General features: G+C 31.4%; 1 protein-coding gene across 4 annotated transcripts in view; it reads left to right on the forward strand.

Annotated features, from left to right (window-relative positions):
• Positions 1 to 17,710, forward strand: part of CLCN3 (chloride voltage-gated channel 3) — a 94,763-nt gene that overhangs the window by 13,154 nt on the left and 63,899 nt on the right. Inside the window, exon 1 of one of the 4 annotated variants that reach the window (XM_051965958.1) lies at positions 10,406 to 11,014. The exons of 2 other annotated variants lie outside the window; for them this stretch is intronic. In XM_051965958.1, the coding sequence (XP_051821918.1) occupies positions 10,936 to 11,014 (79 nt within the window). In that variant the 5' untranslated portion in view covers positions 10,406 to 10,935. Of the gene's footprint in view, positions 1 to 10,405; positions 11,015 to 17,710 lie in introns of those variants that run through there. One more of the 4 variants, XM_051965961.1, reaches the window with a different exon arrangement.

Raw genomic sequence — 17,710 nt, forward strand, 5'->3', positions numbered from 1 at the left:
CCAAGTTCTTTATCCCTCAACTTTGGAAAAAGTAATATACTTATTTCAAATGCAGTTTATTTTCCTATTCATTATTTCAATAAACAAATATTAAATATCTACCATGTATAGACTACAGTATACCAGAAAGAATAATCTATATATTAAATAAATGGTAAAAGTATCAAAAAGGAGCTAACCTAAGCTATATGGAAATAAGTTGTGAATTCATAAAACATCACAGAAAGCATCCTGTAAAGAATGGTGTAAACGTATAGACAAACTCTAATAGGATTTCATCTTGCTTATAGTTCTTTTTATGAAGTGGATTGGGGATAGCAATGGAAAGGTGATAGAGGAAATTTTTTATTTTCTTTTTTTTTCCTGAGGACTTAATCTTACCCAAAAAGAAAAAAAATCATAATTGTTTTTAAATGACAAATAAAATACCTCTCAGAATGGACTCATCCAAAATGATTTCTAAAAATAAAATGATTGGGAGAATTTATGTAAAAGAATATCACCTCAGATATTTTACAGAGCTCAAACTTGGAATAAAATTAAAGGACTGTTAGTCTTGCCTCTAGGGGGCATTGTAATATCAATTGTAAAATTATGTATTGCTATTACTGGGAGATTTAAGATTATCAGGTCATAGGTTTAGAGCTAGAAGAGACATTAGAGCTTACATCTAGTCTAACTTCCTCATTGAATACATGAAGAAATAGAATCTGAGCCCAGGTTCTTTGACTGCAAAGCTGCTGCTTTTTCTATGATACCATGCTACTACCCTTTTATTTGTTTTATAAGAAACCTGAAATTTCCATAATTGATCATAATGGGAAAATATTTACATTGCATTTATATTAGTGGGTATATATCCCATGTTATAAACTTGATTCTTAATAATATTGGGAAATTGGCAAAATGTGAAAACTAATATTTGGAAAAACAGTTGAAATAGATTTGAGCCATTTTTATTGTAGCTACTGGCTTCAGGAGTCTGGGGGAAAAAATGGCAAGCGTGATGTTTAAAAGGTTTGAGAGACATGGCTTCTGGGTAATTAATCATTTTGGCAGATAACTGATAAAAAAGATAAAAAAGAGCAGTGACTCAACCTTTACATATCCTTAGAAAGTAAATATTCCTAGGAATGGCAATGAATATTATATGAGAGGTAAACTTATTCTAATGAGGGTCTGAGAGATGAGTGCTAATCTAAACAAAGGATCTATCCTTCTTCATAAAGGAAACTGTAGTATAGAATTGGAACACAATTTGCTGGAATATACTTCGGATTAAATTCTTTGTAAGATTTTTTAATTGGCTTTAATTTCTTCACTGAAAATTATTCATCTTTTGAAATGAAGAAATAAAACCATTTCTAGTCATATGAAAATAATTCAATCACTATTGATCAGAGTAATGCAAATTAAGTTAACTCTGAGATACCACTAGACACCTCTCAGATTGGCTATAAGACAGGAAAAGATAGAGATAAATATTGGAGGGATGTGGGAAAACTGGGGCACTGATTTGTTGTTGGTAGAGTTGTGAACTGATCCAACCATTCTGGAGAGCAATTTGGAACTATGTCCAAAGGGATACCATACTGTGCATACCCTTTGATCCAACAGTGTCTTTATAGGTCTGTATCCCAAAGATTTCATAAAAAAGGGAAAATGACCTACACGTGCAAAAATGTTTATAGCAAGGAGCTGGAAATTGAATGGATGCCCATTAGTTGGGGAATGGCTGAATAAATTATGGTATATGAATGTAATGAAATATTAATCTATAAAAAGTGATGAACAGGCTGATTTCAGAAAAGCCTGGACTTATATGAACTGATGCTGAGTGAAGTGTGCAGAAACAGGAGAACATTGTAAACAGTAACAACAAGATTGTGTAATGATCAAGGCAATTCGAGTTGATTAGAGATGGAAAATGTCATCCACATCTAAAGAGAGAGCGAACCATAAAGACTGAGTGTGGATTGAAGCACGGTATTTTCACCTTTTTTTTTTTTCTTTCTCAGTGTTTCCCCCCTTCCCCTTTTTTGATCTGATTTTTCTTGCACAATATGACAAATATGGAAATATTTTAAAAGAATAGCACATATTTAACCTATATCAGATTAGTTGTTGTCTTGGGGAGGAGGAAGGTAAGGAAAAAATTTTGGAACACAAAAGTCTTACAAAAATGAATGTTGAAAACTATCTTTACATGTTTTTGAAAAAATAAGATACAAAAAGATTTTCTAATTGGGTAGCAAAACAACTCTATTTAGATAAGACGGTTTAGGTGGGATAAATTTTTAGGAAAGGTCAGGTACCTCCGAAATAATTTGTTACTTAATAATCATTTCTCTCAAAAGAACCAGAGTTGTTAAAACCTTGATGGGTTAGTGGAGTAATAATATACTTTATAGCAAAAACTGATAATTCACTTTTATACCGTGCTTTAAAACTTACTAAACACCTTTCTCACCACAACTTAATGTTTACTAAAAAGAACAATAAAAAATATTTTATTTACAATATGATTTTCCAATGACATTTTCCTGTATTCTTCAAAAAAGGAATTTCTTGCAACAAACTGAGTAGAATAAATGAATAAAATTGATTGTATCTGAAAAAATCTGCTTTATTCAACAGCTATAAGGAAGGATAGAAGCATACTTTAGTGTCAAGTCCTCTCACATCACAGTTGATCACTGCACTGACCACTTCTTGAGTCAGTATTGTTTTCAGCTAAGAATTCAGCAAGTAGAATCAAAAAGGAGTAAAAAAGATCTGACCTCAAAAATTCTTTTTTTGCTTGTTTTCCTTTTTCCCTTGCTGAGGCAATTGGGGTCAAGTGACTTGCCTAGGATCACACAGCTATGAAGTGTTTAGTGTCAGAGTCTAGATTTGAACTCAGGTCCTTTTGACTTCAGGGCTGGTACTCTATCCACCACAAAAGGATTTGATAATCCTTTTATTCTTTCTTTGGAACAATTTCATTTAAAAAAATACCCAACAACTTATAAATGATATTATTAATCTTTTCATTATAATTATATTTATTTACCATTCTTATGTTTGGGATATTTGCAAGTTAAATAATGTTTAACTTTTTCTTTTGGTAGGGTTGCCACTGTTTTGTTAAATAAGTTTAGCTTCCATGGTTTTATTTTTTATTTTAAAAATATTTTTGTTGATATCTTTTGCTTTTACATTACCTAGATTTCCCCCACAAACTTCCCCTTTCCCCTTCCAGAGAATCATCTTTTATAACAAAAATTGTTTTAAAAAGAAAAAAGAGAAAGAAGAGAAAGTTAGAACTAATCAACATATTAAAATAATCTCACATTAACATTTAATGTTGTAGATCACCTTCCTCATCTCTCCCATCTCTTCAAAGGAGTCAGAGGAGTTGTCTTCTTAAAGGTCAAGCTTGTTCTTTCTAATTTTGCAAGATTTGCTTTTGATTGTTTTGTGGTTGGTTTTTCCATTTACCTTATGGCAATTGTATATTTTACTATATAGGCTCTGTTTATTTTGCATCAGTTCATATACATTTTTCATGTTTCCCCCATTTATCATATTTGTTGTTTCCTATATATAGCTCATTAAACTTTCATTATATTTGCCTACCATTGTATTTTTTCCTCAGTTGATGGACATCAGCTTTGCTTCCAGAGAAGTGCTAACACAAAGAAGTGTTGCTGTAAATATCTTGGTGATTATGGAGTTTTTTATTTTTGTTACTGACCTCTTGGGAAGTATTTGCCAGAATAAAATATCTAGGTCAAATTATTTAAATATTTTAGTCATTTATTTTGCATAATTCCACTTTGCTTTCCAGAATGGTTCTACCACTTCATAGCTCTTTCAACAGTGCATTAATGTGCCTGTTTTTCTATTGTCCTTCCAACATTGACTGTGTCCATTTTTTGTCATTTTTCCAATTTGTTGGGGGTGAAGTAAAACCCCCAGTATTGTTTTGATGTATTTATCCATTACTTGTAATTTAGCTTCTTTAGTGATTTATACTTATCCTTTCTATGCATATAACTCTTAAATCTATGTGTCTAGTCCTAATTCTTCTATCTCCAAGCCTGTACTACCATTTGCATTTTGGATATATTGAACTATATGTGCCATAAATATCACAAACCTAACAATCTCAAACTAAATTCATTCTGAAAATCCATTCCTTATCCAATTTTCCTTATTGATAATAAAGTAAACCACTGTCTTTCCATTTGTCCAAGTTTGCAAGTGTCAACTTTGATTCCCAGTTCAATTGATTGCCAAATTTTTCCATTGATATTTCCTCAATATATTAGTTATCTTCAAATTGGTCTCCTTGCCTCAAGTTTCTCCCCTTTCCATTCCATCACACAGCTTTGAGTGATTTTTTTTGTTGTTGTTGAAACCAAAGGCTTTAATTTACACACACACACACACACACACACACACACACACACACACAGACATACACAGATACACACACACACACATATACACACAGATGTACTATTATATATGTATAGTGCATATAACTACCCATACCCACACAAAGATTCCTTTGTTTTTTTTATTAGTTTTACTTTTTAAATATATAGTATTTTATTAGACTGAAGACAATTTTTAACATTCAATTTAAACATTTGAGTTTCAAATTCTCTTTGTTACCTCCTTCCTAAATGATAATAATTTGATAAAGGTTATATATTTACAATCATATAAAACATTTTCATATTATTCATGTTATAAAAGAAGGCATAGATTAAAGGTAAAAAACCATGAAAAAGAAAGTGAAAAACAGGATGTTTTTATCTGTATTCAGACTCTACCAGTATGTTTCTATTTGTATTCAGACATCTTTGAGTGTGCAGAAGCATTTTGAAGCATGAGTTCTTTGGATTTATCTTGGATCATTTAGGGCTGAGAATAGCTAAATCATTCATAGTTGACAATTGTATAATATTATTGTTGTTGTGCACAGTGTTTTTCTGGTTCTGCTCACTTCATTTTACATCAATTCATCTAAGTCCATGTTTTTCTGAGAGCATCCTGTTTGTTGTTTTTTATAGTACTGTAATATACCTTTACAATTATATACTACAACTTGTTCAGCATTCACCACTTGATTCACCACCATCCTCTCAATTTCTAATTCCTTGCCATTACAAAAAGATCTATTAGTATAAAAATATTCGTAGCAGCTTTTTTGGAGGGAGTGATTCTCTGGAAGCTCAATGTCTAACAATGTTTTTCTACTCAAGAAAATTCATTGGTTTCCTCTGTCAAATCAGACTTTTTGTTTGGCATTTAAAGCTCTTGTCTACCATAACTTTTTATTATTTTTTATGTGTAAGCACATTATCTCTTGCCTCTGTGCTTTGTATTTACAATTGCCCATGCCTAGAATTCACTCACTCTTTGCCAGTTTTCACCAGCACTAAATTCAAGTGCTTTCTTGTACAATAAGCATTCCTCATCCCTCTAGCTGCTAGTGCCTTCCACTCCAAAATTACTTTTATCTATTTTTATGAATACCTAAATGTGTACTTGTTGTCTCCTCTGATAAAATGGTAAACTTCTTGAGGTGTCAGGGACCATGTATTTGTGCTGTTAGAATTATATTTGATATATATTGATTACCTCTTGATATAAAATAAAAGCATGTTTAGTTGTGGTTACAGTGCCATATTTCTGTTTTAATGACTTTAGAGTAATTGGCTACATCATAAAAATTAATGTGTTTATTTGGAATCATACAAGTAAGGTGACTTAAATGTGTATTTGATCAACTACTAATTGGCTTATATTCCCAAGGAGGTCACTAATGAGAAAATCTTACACACACACACACACACACACACGCACACGCACATGCACACGCACAAGCACACAAGCACACACATTATGTGTGTGTGAGACAAAGAATTGGAAGCAAAGTTGATTTGGAAAGGACAAAACAAAGTATGGTGCATAAATATAATGGAATATTACTATGCTATAAGAAATTACAAATATTGTTAATACAGAGAAAAATGATTTACACAGTATGATGCAGAATGAAATAAGCAGAGCTATGAAAACAGTATACACAATGGCTACGACAATGTAAATGGAAAGAACAACCACAAAGTAATTTGTAAATTACAAAGAACAAGTAGGGACCCAAAGAAGAGAAATATGAAACTGCCCCCATCTAGATCCTTTGCAGAGATGAGGGGGTGGAGGGAAGATGTATAGATAATATTCATGTATTTTTCAGACTTTTTTGTTGTATTGATAGGTTTTGTGAATTTTTTTCTCTTCCAGTTAATATTTTATTTTCTGTTAAAATATTTAAAATGTATTTAGGGTCATATGAAATGGTTCTTTGGGAGGGGAAAGAAGAGGGATATTGGGAGAAATTCTGATTATGTCAGAAAACAAAAGATATCAGTATCCTGGGCAAATCATTTAACTTTTTAGCCTCAATTTTCTTATTTATAAAATGGGATAATAAATTTACCCCCATGAGATTGTTATATGGATGAAATAAAATAATATATAATCGGTTTTGCAAAACTTTTAATGCTATATAAATAATAACTATTATTAATAAATGTTTAAATTCATTCATAATGATCTTAAATAATTTAAATTATTTTAATTTTTTTTCTGAAGCTACTTTTCACTCAGTAATACATTGATTGAAACAAATTAAAATTTATAAGAATATTTGCATCACTTCATTTGTATTAGGCAACATTACATAAGGGGAAGAATATTTTAGTCAAGCCAGTTTTCCTTCATTGTGCACTAGTGAAGTTGTAATACTCTCCTTAGAAGATAAACCTTTTTTTTTTTTAACATATGTAACTTGACTTATTATAATATCTATATCTACAGTGGAAAGTAGAATTTTTCTTTTATTGAAAGTGTACATTTATTAGAAGTAATGTTAAAAATAAAAAGTTATGTTTTACTCATATAAATAAAACTATGAGTAAATTTCACTACTTTATCTTTCAGATATATTTTGTGTTTACTTAAATTGCTATATCCTAATGCTTTAAATGCTTTTTTTCTCCTCTTGATTCATAAAATTTAATCCATCTTTTAAAGTTCAACTTTGATACTTTGTTTTAACAATCATTTCTTGCTCCATCTCAGAAACAGTTTTCTTCCTTCAGACCTTTCAAAGTCCTTTATTTTTTTCTTTTCAAAACATTGTCGGGTGTTAAAGTTGTCTGCATTGGTGTTATATTCTTTTACTAGGTTCTAAGCTCTTTAAGGACAGAGACCTTGGAATTATCCAAACTTAATATTTCTCTAGTAGCTGTATTTTAGTTCCAATATTCTACCTATATTAGATACTTGATAAATATTTTTGAACTACATTAAATATTTGTTGTTGTTGAGTCATGTCTAGACTCTTTGGATCTTGTGAGACCATACTGTCCATAGGGTTTTCTTGGCAAAGATACTGGAATAGTTTGCCATTTCCTTCTCTAGTTCATTTTACAGATGTAGAAATTTTATCAGGCAGAGCTGAAGTTATGTTCTCATGTCATACAGATAAGTTTCTGAAGCTAGATTTGAACTCAGGTCTTTTTGACTTTAGTCCCAGGGTTCTATTTACTGATCCATCTAGTTGCTCTCATTTAAATACAGCTTTTCTTTGCCCTTTAAGAAAAAAATGTGCTTTTTTAGTTCCAAAGAGACTTTTAATATTCATAGTAAAAGTAATATATGAAGTGGTTAATTTAAGACTGATAACACTTTCTGTAAAGCTATTATGGATGAACATTATAAAAAATTTCTATTTTTGTTCACTCATAGGGACTGTTTTATTATATAAGTTCTTAGTAAAATAACTTAACATATCCTGTCTAAATGTTAAACAAATGTGGCAGGAAAGTCATGACAAAACTATAATAGGGCTTATTAGCTAATAGTCTAGAAATCTAATAATATCTCATAATGTTTGAAGAAGAAAAAAAGATGTTTTCTAGCTAACTGAACTTATAGAGGTAATAATAATAATTTTTTAAACTCAGTATTTTTAAGTTCAAACATTTTGTGCATAATATTTGAGAGTGAAAATCTTAAATTTGAATCCCTCATTACTTTGTGTATTACTATTTTTCTATTTTGTTTTGCTTCTTCTTTCTTAAAGATTGCTTCTTAACTTATTTCCTAAGAGTATGCATAAGATTCTTGAGTTTGTGGCTGAGACTCTCTTCCCCCACTACTTAAGGCATCATTTAATTCTACTTAATTAATGTCAGTTATATCTAGTCTGAGTCAAAGTCCTCATTTACACCACCACTTTTTAATCTGTTGTCCTCTTCTAACCCTGCAAATGGAAAGTACTTTCACTTAGAATCAACAAGTTTAGAAGATTCATTCTGGCTTTTTACAACTTTTGATTTTTATTTTTAAAAGAATCTAAGTGGAGATAAAACTGTTTCTTATGCATACTTGGTTAGTATATTCTGTATTAAGGACATTATTGATATGTAAAAAATTACTTTGTTAATTAGTACTCAAAAATATTTCTTTTAATTTTCCTATATGCCCGAACTGTGGATCAAGTAGCCACTTGTAAAACTTTCTAATAATTACAGTAAAACACATTTTAATTTGTAGGAGAGATTTGGAAGCATGAGAATCACGATGTAAAAAATACTCTCGTCATAACAGGACTGCACATAGTAGGCATAAATTAATATTTCTTCTTAGTAATGATAACACTCTATTGATATAAAGATCTGTGACTATAACTGTACTAGTTTTGAGGAAAACATTTACAGATGAGGATAATTTATAATACCAGACAAAAATAGCCTTATTAATATTGCTTCTTAGTAAAGAATAGATTCCACATGTAGTTGGAATGGAAAGAAGAACAGTCTTTATATTGGCTTCTTTATGTTTGGCTGGATCATTCATGATCATTCTTAATAGATCCTTTTGTTTAATGGAACTATAGTAATAACCAGTATAGTTTTTTGGAAAATGGGTATATATTTCTTAGTAAAGTTTCAGTGTTTGGTCTTAGATTTTAAAACATCACCAACAGTATTTTTTTTTTGGGGGGGTCATCATAAGGACAGTTTTGCTTTATTTCTTAAATCTACAAAACTGCCCAATAAATGTGCACTTGTACTCTAGAAACAATTGGAATCATAGAATTTAGGGTTTGGAGGGACAATGCTTTCTCTATATTTTATAAAGAAACTAAAACCTCAGGGGGCAGTTAGTAGCACAATAAATAGAGCACAAGCCCCGAAGTCAGGAGGGGACCTGAGTTCAAATCAGTTTTAGACACTTAACACTTCCCATCTGTGTGATACGGGGCAAATCACTTAATCCCAATTACCTCAGCAGAAAAAAAGAAAGAAAGAAAGAAACTAAAGCCCCCAAAGCTACATGACTTGCACCAGTCATTGAGAAACAGGGTTTGGGCTTAGGTCTTCAAGATATCAAATCTAGTTGCATTTTCCTACTATATTACTACATTTCCTCTAATTTCAATGTGTATGTTTGAGAGAAACAATTCAATGTGTGCTTCAAATATGTATACATATCTGTAAACATATAGTGAACATATGCTTTCTGAATTCCCTTTCTGAGTCTCAGTTTCTTTCTCTGCAAAATGTAGATAAACAGTACTTCACAGGATTGTTATGTTTGGTAAATCTTAAAGCATGATTCGAAATACTAACTTTTATTATTACATATTACAATATACAACACAACATATATACACATATGTAGTATATACATTTATACTACATATAAGTTAAATGTTCTGTAAAATATGAATTTTTATAAATGGAGAAGCAGCATGGTATAATGGAATCAGGAGTTCTAGATCTGAAGCTTAGTTTAGATACTAAATAGCTATGTGACATGTGAAGATTATTTTCACCTCTCTCTGAGCCTCAATTCCCAAATTTGTAAAAATGAGGACAATATTACTTTGTCTATGTGTTTTGTTTTTTGTTTTTTGCTAAGGAATATGTGTGTATGTATGCTTTATATGCATATATAATTTGTAATCTTACATAATATTTTCACCTGAAATTAAATTATTGGATTCTCTTCTTTATATTTTCATTTTCTCTTCACTATTATTAAATTTTAGTAGCTAGTCCATTGGAAAAAATGGCCAGAGAATGGAAATACTGTATTCAATTGCATGAACTTGGACCTTTCTTTATGGAAGGTTGCTGTACATTGAGCTTTTTATTAGTATGACTGTAATAAAATTACCATAGTTAGCAAAGGTGTTGGAACCTCTTGTATATTAGAGCCTGAAATTGGCAAGAATCCGAATTTTTTTTCATTCTTCAACTGAGGTCATATTGTTATAGGCAAAATGCATATCTATAATTAAGCAAATTGCACATACATTGCAACATGTCAAATCCACAGTATGTATCAAATGAAAATGGTTATTGTCCATTTCCAAAACCACTTTTTTAATGGATATTAAGAGTATAATTATTTTTTAATGTTAAGGAAAACCGCAAGAGTAAACACTGCATGCATTTTCTTCCTGTAGCTAGTTCTGAAGCTAAAGGTGGCTTTATTTTTTTCCCCCTAAACCAGTTTCGGCTGTTATTACTTGGAGCTTAGTCATCTTTTACGTAGCTGAGCTCCATTAAGAAGGCTGTACCGCCCCTAAACTCTGCTAGATTGTAGCCACTAGCAACCAGGCTGCAATAATTTCCCTTTGATGACATCATTGGCAGTGGAAGGGCCGGCGGTGGCTGTAGCCGCGGAGCTGCCGCCGTTCTAAGCCGGATCAAATATGGCCCCTTCGCAGCCCGCTGCCGCCGTGGAGCTGGGGCTCTCGGGCTTTTAAGCAAGCAAGTCCGCCTTCTTTCTATTTTTTTCTACTCCTCCTCTTTCTTTTTTCTGCCTTTTTTTTTTTTTTCCCCAATTTTAATTCTACTCATGGATATTTCTTCCGATCCTTATTTGCCTTACGATGGGGGAGGAGACAACATTCCCCTCCGAGAATTACATAAAAGAGGTAACACCGGGGTCGGGGGCCGCGCGTGCGGGCGACTGTGCGGGGCGGGCGGCCTGAACTAGCCTTCACGGCTCTCCTGCAGCCCCCGTTTCCATCCTCCTCCTCCTCTTTCTCTCCTCTCCCTTCCTTTCTTCCCTCGTTCCTTTCCCTCCCTCCTCCCTCTCTCCTCGTCCTTCTCTCTGTCTCTTCCCCCCTCACCCTCCCCTCGCCCTCTTCTTCCTCCTCCTGACCGAGGCTTTTGGTGCTCTTGTGGCTGTGTTGGTGGGAGGTGGGAAGGGCTCGGGATTCCAGTCTTTTCAGATCTTTGTGCAGTCTCTGATTTTTTTTTTCCCTGTGGCAATTTAATGTTGCTTCTGATCACATCTGGAAATTCCTCCATCTTCCTCCTATAGGACGCGTATTTATTACTTGTTTTACTGGTTTACCAAGACTGTATTGGTTAATATTGGGGAAAAAAACCTCATCATTGTCTTTGTGGTAGATGAGGAACATCCAATTACCATGAAGCTTTTAAATTGCCCTTTACATTTAATGTAAAATTTCGATTCTTTTAAATTACATGATAATAGAGAACATATCTTTGTTATTTTTCTTTATATTTTAAAAAATTTGGTACCAATTTTAAATTTTCTGAATTTTACCCCCTACGTTATAACGAGGTGAAGCTTAAAAAAAAAAAAAAAAAAAAAAAACTTGCCAGGAATTTCATTATAAAAACATTATGGAAATATTTTTGTTGTTAGCTCTGCACATTGGATAAATAAGTTTGGTTTATGTAAAAAGGAAAATCACATTGCATTTCTTGGCATAAGTTTTTTGGTCAGCAGTTCATCATCTGTTAATAATGGTGGATTTTATTGCCCTTATTTTCATTAAATTGATTAGTGCAAAAAGTCTTGCCACCTTTTAATGTTTTAGAAAGGTTTTGACATTCACTGACATTCTTTGCATCTTTTAGGAACAGGACATGGCTTTTAAATTGAAATTCACTTTGAGTTTATTTGGACTTTTACATGGAAAAATAATTAGGTCTTTTTGTGTGTGTGTGTGTGTGTGTGTGTGTGTGTGTGCTCTTGTATCTCTTTTATTTATTTTGATAGCAATTTATGTGAGAATTAACTCTTTATTGTCCTATAATGTTTTGGATGATTTCTCCATTTTAAAATAATGAGCTTATTTTCCATAAACATGACTTAATTTTAAAAAATTAATCTTAAATGACTTTTTTTGTTCACAAAAAACTCATGTTTCTCCACAGCAGTTTTACAAACAGCCCTTTCTTTAAACAGAAAAAAAGGTGAAAGCTAAAAAGAAGGTGAACTTGTTCACCAGTTGTAATGTTATTCACTGCATGATAATCAAGCAATAAAACAAGACAGCCTGTGTTTTTTCAGGGCTATTACAACATGCTTTCACTATGAATGATAAGGCGCAGGGATCAAGACATTTGAATCCCTTAATGTAAAACCTGTCAGCCCCTATGGTACTTTTTTTATAGTATCTTTTTTATGATCAGTTAATGTAAATAACACAATGATTCTATTGTGGAAATTAACATAATCTTTACTAGCAGTCCACTCTGAGGTACTTAATTTGTAATGTTTTCAACCAGTATTTAATAATCATGCTAATTTTAATATTAAGCCTGTTGAGTTCTTGAGATTATTTTATCAGTGCCTATGATGGGAGAGCTTAACTTGAAGTCCCTAACCAACCAAACAAAAAATTGATAGCTATTTCAATTTACTTGGGTTTTGTTTTAATGCTATATTTTTTACTTTATGCATTTGAAATATTCTGAGAAGGGTTTTTACAGACTTCGCCCAACTGAATTCATTATACAAAAATGATTGTCTCATTGGTCTGTAAGATCCCTAAAGATTAGGAGTAAGATGATCATGAATTTATTTACTAGTTTCAGCAATATTAGAGTGGCTGTAGAGGAGGATTTATTTCTGAAACTTGAAAAAGAATTTTTATGACAAAAAAGATAATATGAGGCAGGTTTAAGCCATTAAAGCTTTAAGTTCCAGTAAGATTTCTGTAATATTGTACTTTTACAAGGAGGTTACTATAAGTATTTTTTTTAAAGCCTCTAACTAGGTTATTTGAAAAAGATATAAATGGATGACACATATTGTATTATTTTATGGAAGTGAGGTTATTTGTAATGCCCTCTTTCTCTCTCTCTTTTTTTTTTTTTTTAAAGAATAGGTTTGAAAAGTATTTACCGTGATTACCCACATGATGTCTTATTTATGTTAACGGAGCCAGAATCTGGACAAAGGGATAATAGAGTCACAGTTTAATTTTTTCTATGCTTTCATGTGTGGATTTGAGAGAGAATATTGAAAGATTGATTTTATTTTTTCTTCCTTAAAACAAACTAACCAGAATAAAAATCCTTTACTTAAAAATTCTGTAACTCATGTTCCATTGATCATTCAGCTTTATTTTAACCTATTAAAGATATAACCATATAATGATTCAACATTAATTTTTTAAAAAATATATTTGAGTGACATCTAAATATATAATTGACAGCTTCCTTAGACACTTATCAGAAATGCAAATCCTTCCTTTCCAGGAGAACACTTTAGTAGTATATATAACATATATACAAATTATTACAAAATTGGGACAATAAAGTGGTATGATGAGTGTATGGATACAAAGTTCTGTTGTAATGCCGAGGTTGATTTAGGAGAAGAATCCTTCTCAGATGAAGAGACTAGTTTGATTGAGCCAAAGTGAAGAAACGGTAAAGGAAAATGCAGGTTTAATTGCTTAAGAGCCAAATGTTTTTACAAATGTATTGGAAATAAGGCTGCAGAAGCAGACAAGGATGTGATTGGAGAAATCTTAGACATTTTAGGTACTTGATAAGTTTTTGTTGACAAGATGTATAACCCTAAAATGGAGAAAAAGGCTTTGGAGCCTTCATTTTCTTAGATAAAGCTTCCCGAATTTCTTATCATTCAGAATCTGTGTGACAGATAGGAATACAGTTTATTGGTTCACTTGTTGATGGTTGAGTTTCTTCACCCCATTACATATACATTGCATTTCATCAGTTAGGATTCTTGATACCTGATTAGAATTCCAGGTAGATCTATGCTCATAACTCCAAAGGGAGATCTTGTAGCTCATTTAGTATACTGCCATGGGACTATTGTGGAAACAATTTTAATAAACTAACTTCATCTAATAGAAAATTAAATTCCTAGTGATTTTTCATTCCATAATATACCTGGCACATAATCTATTAAAGTTAATCATTTTAATTATGTACAATCAGAAGAAATAATATTTATTTACTATCAGGAATTTTATTTTTGTACTTAAATAAGAATAAGACGACATAGCTACAGTATGTGAGGCCAATCTTAATTCCTTGTGCTCTGCTGTCTAAAATTAACTGGTATTCGAATGTAGTTAATTTTATGCTAAATCATGATATGCCACAAATTCAGAAGACTTGAGTATTCATGACCTTCCAACTTGTTAGGGGCCCCCTGCCATATCTTTCCTTGTAGGTCTTGTTTTTTGGGGAGTTGTCTTTTTTTCATAGGCATAGGGTTTTTTTTTTTTAATTTAAATTATGTTACTTTTCCAACTATTGAGATTTCTTTGTTTCTTTCATATCATGAATTCTTAAGCTTAGTTATGTCTCGGACATTATGCCTTTTGCTATAATTTTAATGTTGAAAAAAATGTTGATATATTAAATGACTTTATTTTATATAAAATTATACCTTATATAATTAATAATTATTCATGGAGAATTGGTAGTTTATTTTACTGAGTAGATTTTTATTTCCTAAATTCTGGAGTTGTATTTATCAACCAACATTATCTTTCTAACCTTTGATGGCTATCTCTTAATATAAGGCCAAATGGGCATACTAGATGAACCTGAGGTTTACACCCTTGCCTTTCATTTGCTAATTTAACGTGCCTGTCAAGAAGTGCTTCTTATTTTACTTGCAGAATGTTTGAACACTGATTTTTTTTTCCTAAATATTTTTAAAATGTGTGTGATAAAATGTAGTTTTATATGTTATTATATAGAAGCTAAACTTTAATGACACAGGTTATTTCATTCTTGTAAGGCAATAAGAGTGGTCTTTATTCTGTTTGATATGAACCAATAAATTGGTTATTTTTTACAAAAAGGTATAATCATGATGAAGGTGTGGTGACTGATATTTTTTATGAGCAAATTTGGAGTATAATAGTAGTGCCCCCCCTGCCTTTTCACTTTATTTAGCATTAAAAAAAATTAACAAGTATTTATTTTTTTCTTTAAGAAAAATTTTTCATCTTAATTATGTTATATTTCTAATCATATATAAAGATAGTTTTCAACATTCACTTTTGTAAGATTTAGAATTCCAATTTTTTTTTCTTTTCTTCCTCCCCTATCTACCTCCTCCCCAAAGTATGAGGCAATCTGATACAGATTATTCATGTACATTCATTTTTAACCTATTTCCATATAAGTCATGTTGGGAAAGAAAAATCAGAACAAAAGGGGAAAACCAGGAGAAAGGAAAAAAAAAAAAACAGTAAAAAAAGGTGAAAATAGTATGCTTCTAGCCACACTCAGTCTCCATAGTTTCTTCTTTGTCTGTGGATGACAATTTCCATCCAAAGTTTATTTGGAATTGCCTTGTATCACTGTATTAATGAGCATTTATTTTCTCTTTCTCTTCCCCCTCTTTACCTCCCCTCTCCCCCTTTATCTGTATCCCTTAAGTTTTGATACGTTTTTAAATTGTTGTCACTTTCTTTAATGAAATTTGTTATTTTTCCCCTGTAATTCGTTCTTTACTCACCTTTTTTTTAGAATTATTCTTAGTTTCTAATTACTTTTCAATTTTTCTTCAAGGGCCCTTTGTTGAATAATATTTTTATTATATTGTGATTAATCAGTGATGGATATTTAGTATTTTATGCTTTTCTATATTTTCGGTGAGGTCTTTTGATCCCAATACCTGGTCAGTTTTTAGAGGACATAATCTGTGAATGAAGTAAAATTAAAATTGTTTTTGTTTCCATTCATTAGTTGCTAGAGAACCATCATATCTACTTTTTCTAAAGTTCTGTTCAGATCCTTAAATTCTTTTGCTTAGATTTGTCTGAGTCTAAAAGGGATTCATTGAAGTCCCTACTATTATACTATCCTTCATTTTAATTAACTTTTCCTTTAAGAATTTGTACATTGTACATTTTGGTGTATAATGTATTAAAACTGATGCTGATTTATTGTCTCTAGTGATTTTAAGCAGAATGAAATTTCCTTGCTTATCTCTATTTTGTCTTGTTCTCTGAAATGTCCTTGTTATTTTGGAGTTCAGCTGAAGCATAAAGTATTTTGTTATATTTTTCTATGTGAATCTTTATTTTTCAAATGTTTTTTGTAAATAATATATTGTTAGATTCTATTTGCTAATCCATATTGCTATCCTTGCATTATAGGTGACTTCATTGAATTGTTCATGTTTATGATTGTCAATTGTATATTTTCCTCTATCCTGACATCTTTTACTTTTTTCTTCTCTTTGCTCCTGTCTCCCTTTTCACAAATTAGAAAATGGTAAAAGAAATTTTATATGACACTTTGGATGTATAAATGAAACATCCTATTTCTATTGTTATATCTCTTTTCTTTCTCTTACCTTACTCCTGATCCCAGGTTTTTACTTTCTCTCTTAACTTTTTTAATCCTCACAGTTAATTTCTCTGTCAAGATCTTTATGTATGTGGGAGAAGGGCCAGGATAGAATCCTAAAAGAGATCTATGATTAGAGGACATCATCTGGAGGAGGATCCAACAAAGGAGATGGAAGAACATTTCAGAAAAGGCCAAAGAATATATAAACTAAGACAGGGATTCTTAAACTTTTTTTATTTGTGACCCCTTTTTGCCGGAAAAATTTTTATATGACCCTGGATATATAGGTATATAAAAATAGCTATACAAGTCAAACACTTAACTGATAATAAATCCCTGTATGGGTTGAAAACCAAGTTTAAGAAGCAGGGAAACAGTTTTAATGGAATGGTAAATTCAAAAGTCAGATGATTAGGGATTAAGAAGGGAATGAGAGGAGAGAACGTAGAAATCACTTTTTGTAGATGATCTTTTCAGGGAGTTTAGCTATAAGGAGCACAAGAATTAGGGAATAATTGGAATGGAAAGATGAGGTGAGGGATTTTTTCAGGTCATAGTCATGTTTATAGGTAGTAGGACTGCTAAACATTTCCTAAAATTACTAGTATTAACTTCATGAAAGCCATTAGAAACTGTTGTAAAATTGTCTATATCTCATGTTTAAAAAATAGAGAGTAAAGAAAAAAATACACTGGTTTAGCTGTAAAATTTTAAGAATTAACTTGTAGTAATAAAATATTGAAGACAAAACTAGAAAAGAAATAGTGTGCACATTTTAGTCTATTATGTATATATGTGTCTGTCTCTCTGTACCACATGTTACCAAGATTTACAACCAAAACGTAGAAAATTGAAGTAGATATATAATATTATGAGCCAAACCTCAGAAAATAAGTAGTTAAAAATTATGGGCAGAAAGTTTTCAAAAGAATTGTAGACTGTGTGTGACCAAACGTAGACATACTTCAAATCACTAATATTAAGAAATTCAAATTATTTTACCTATGAGACTTCATATC

The sequence above is a fragment of the Antechinus flavipes genome, chromosome 6, assembly GCF_016432865.1.
Source record: "Antechinus flavipes isolate AdamAnt ecotype Samford, QLD, Australia chromosome 6, AdamAnt_v2, whole genome shotgun sequence".
NCBI lineage: Eukaryota > Metazoa > Chordata > Mammalia > Dasyuromorphia > Dasyuridae > Antechinus > Antechinus flavipes.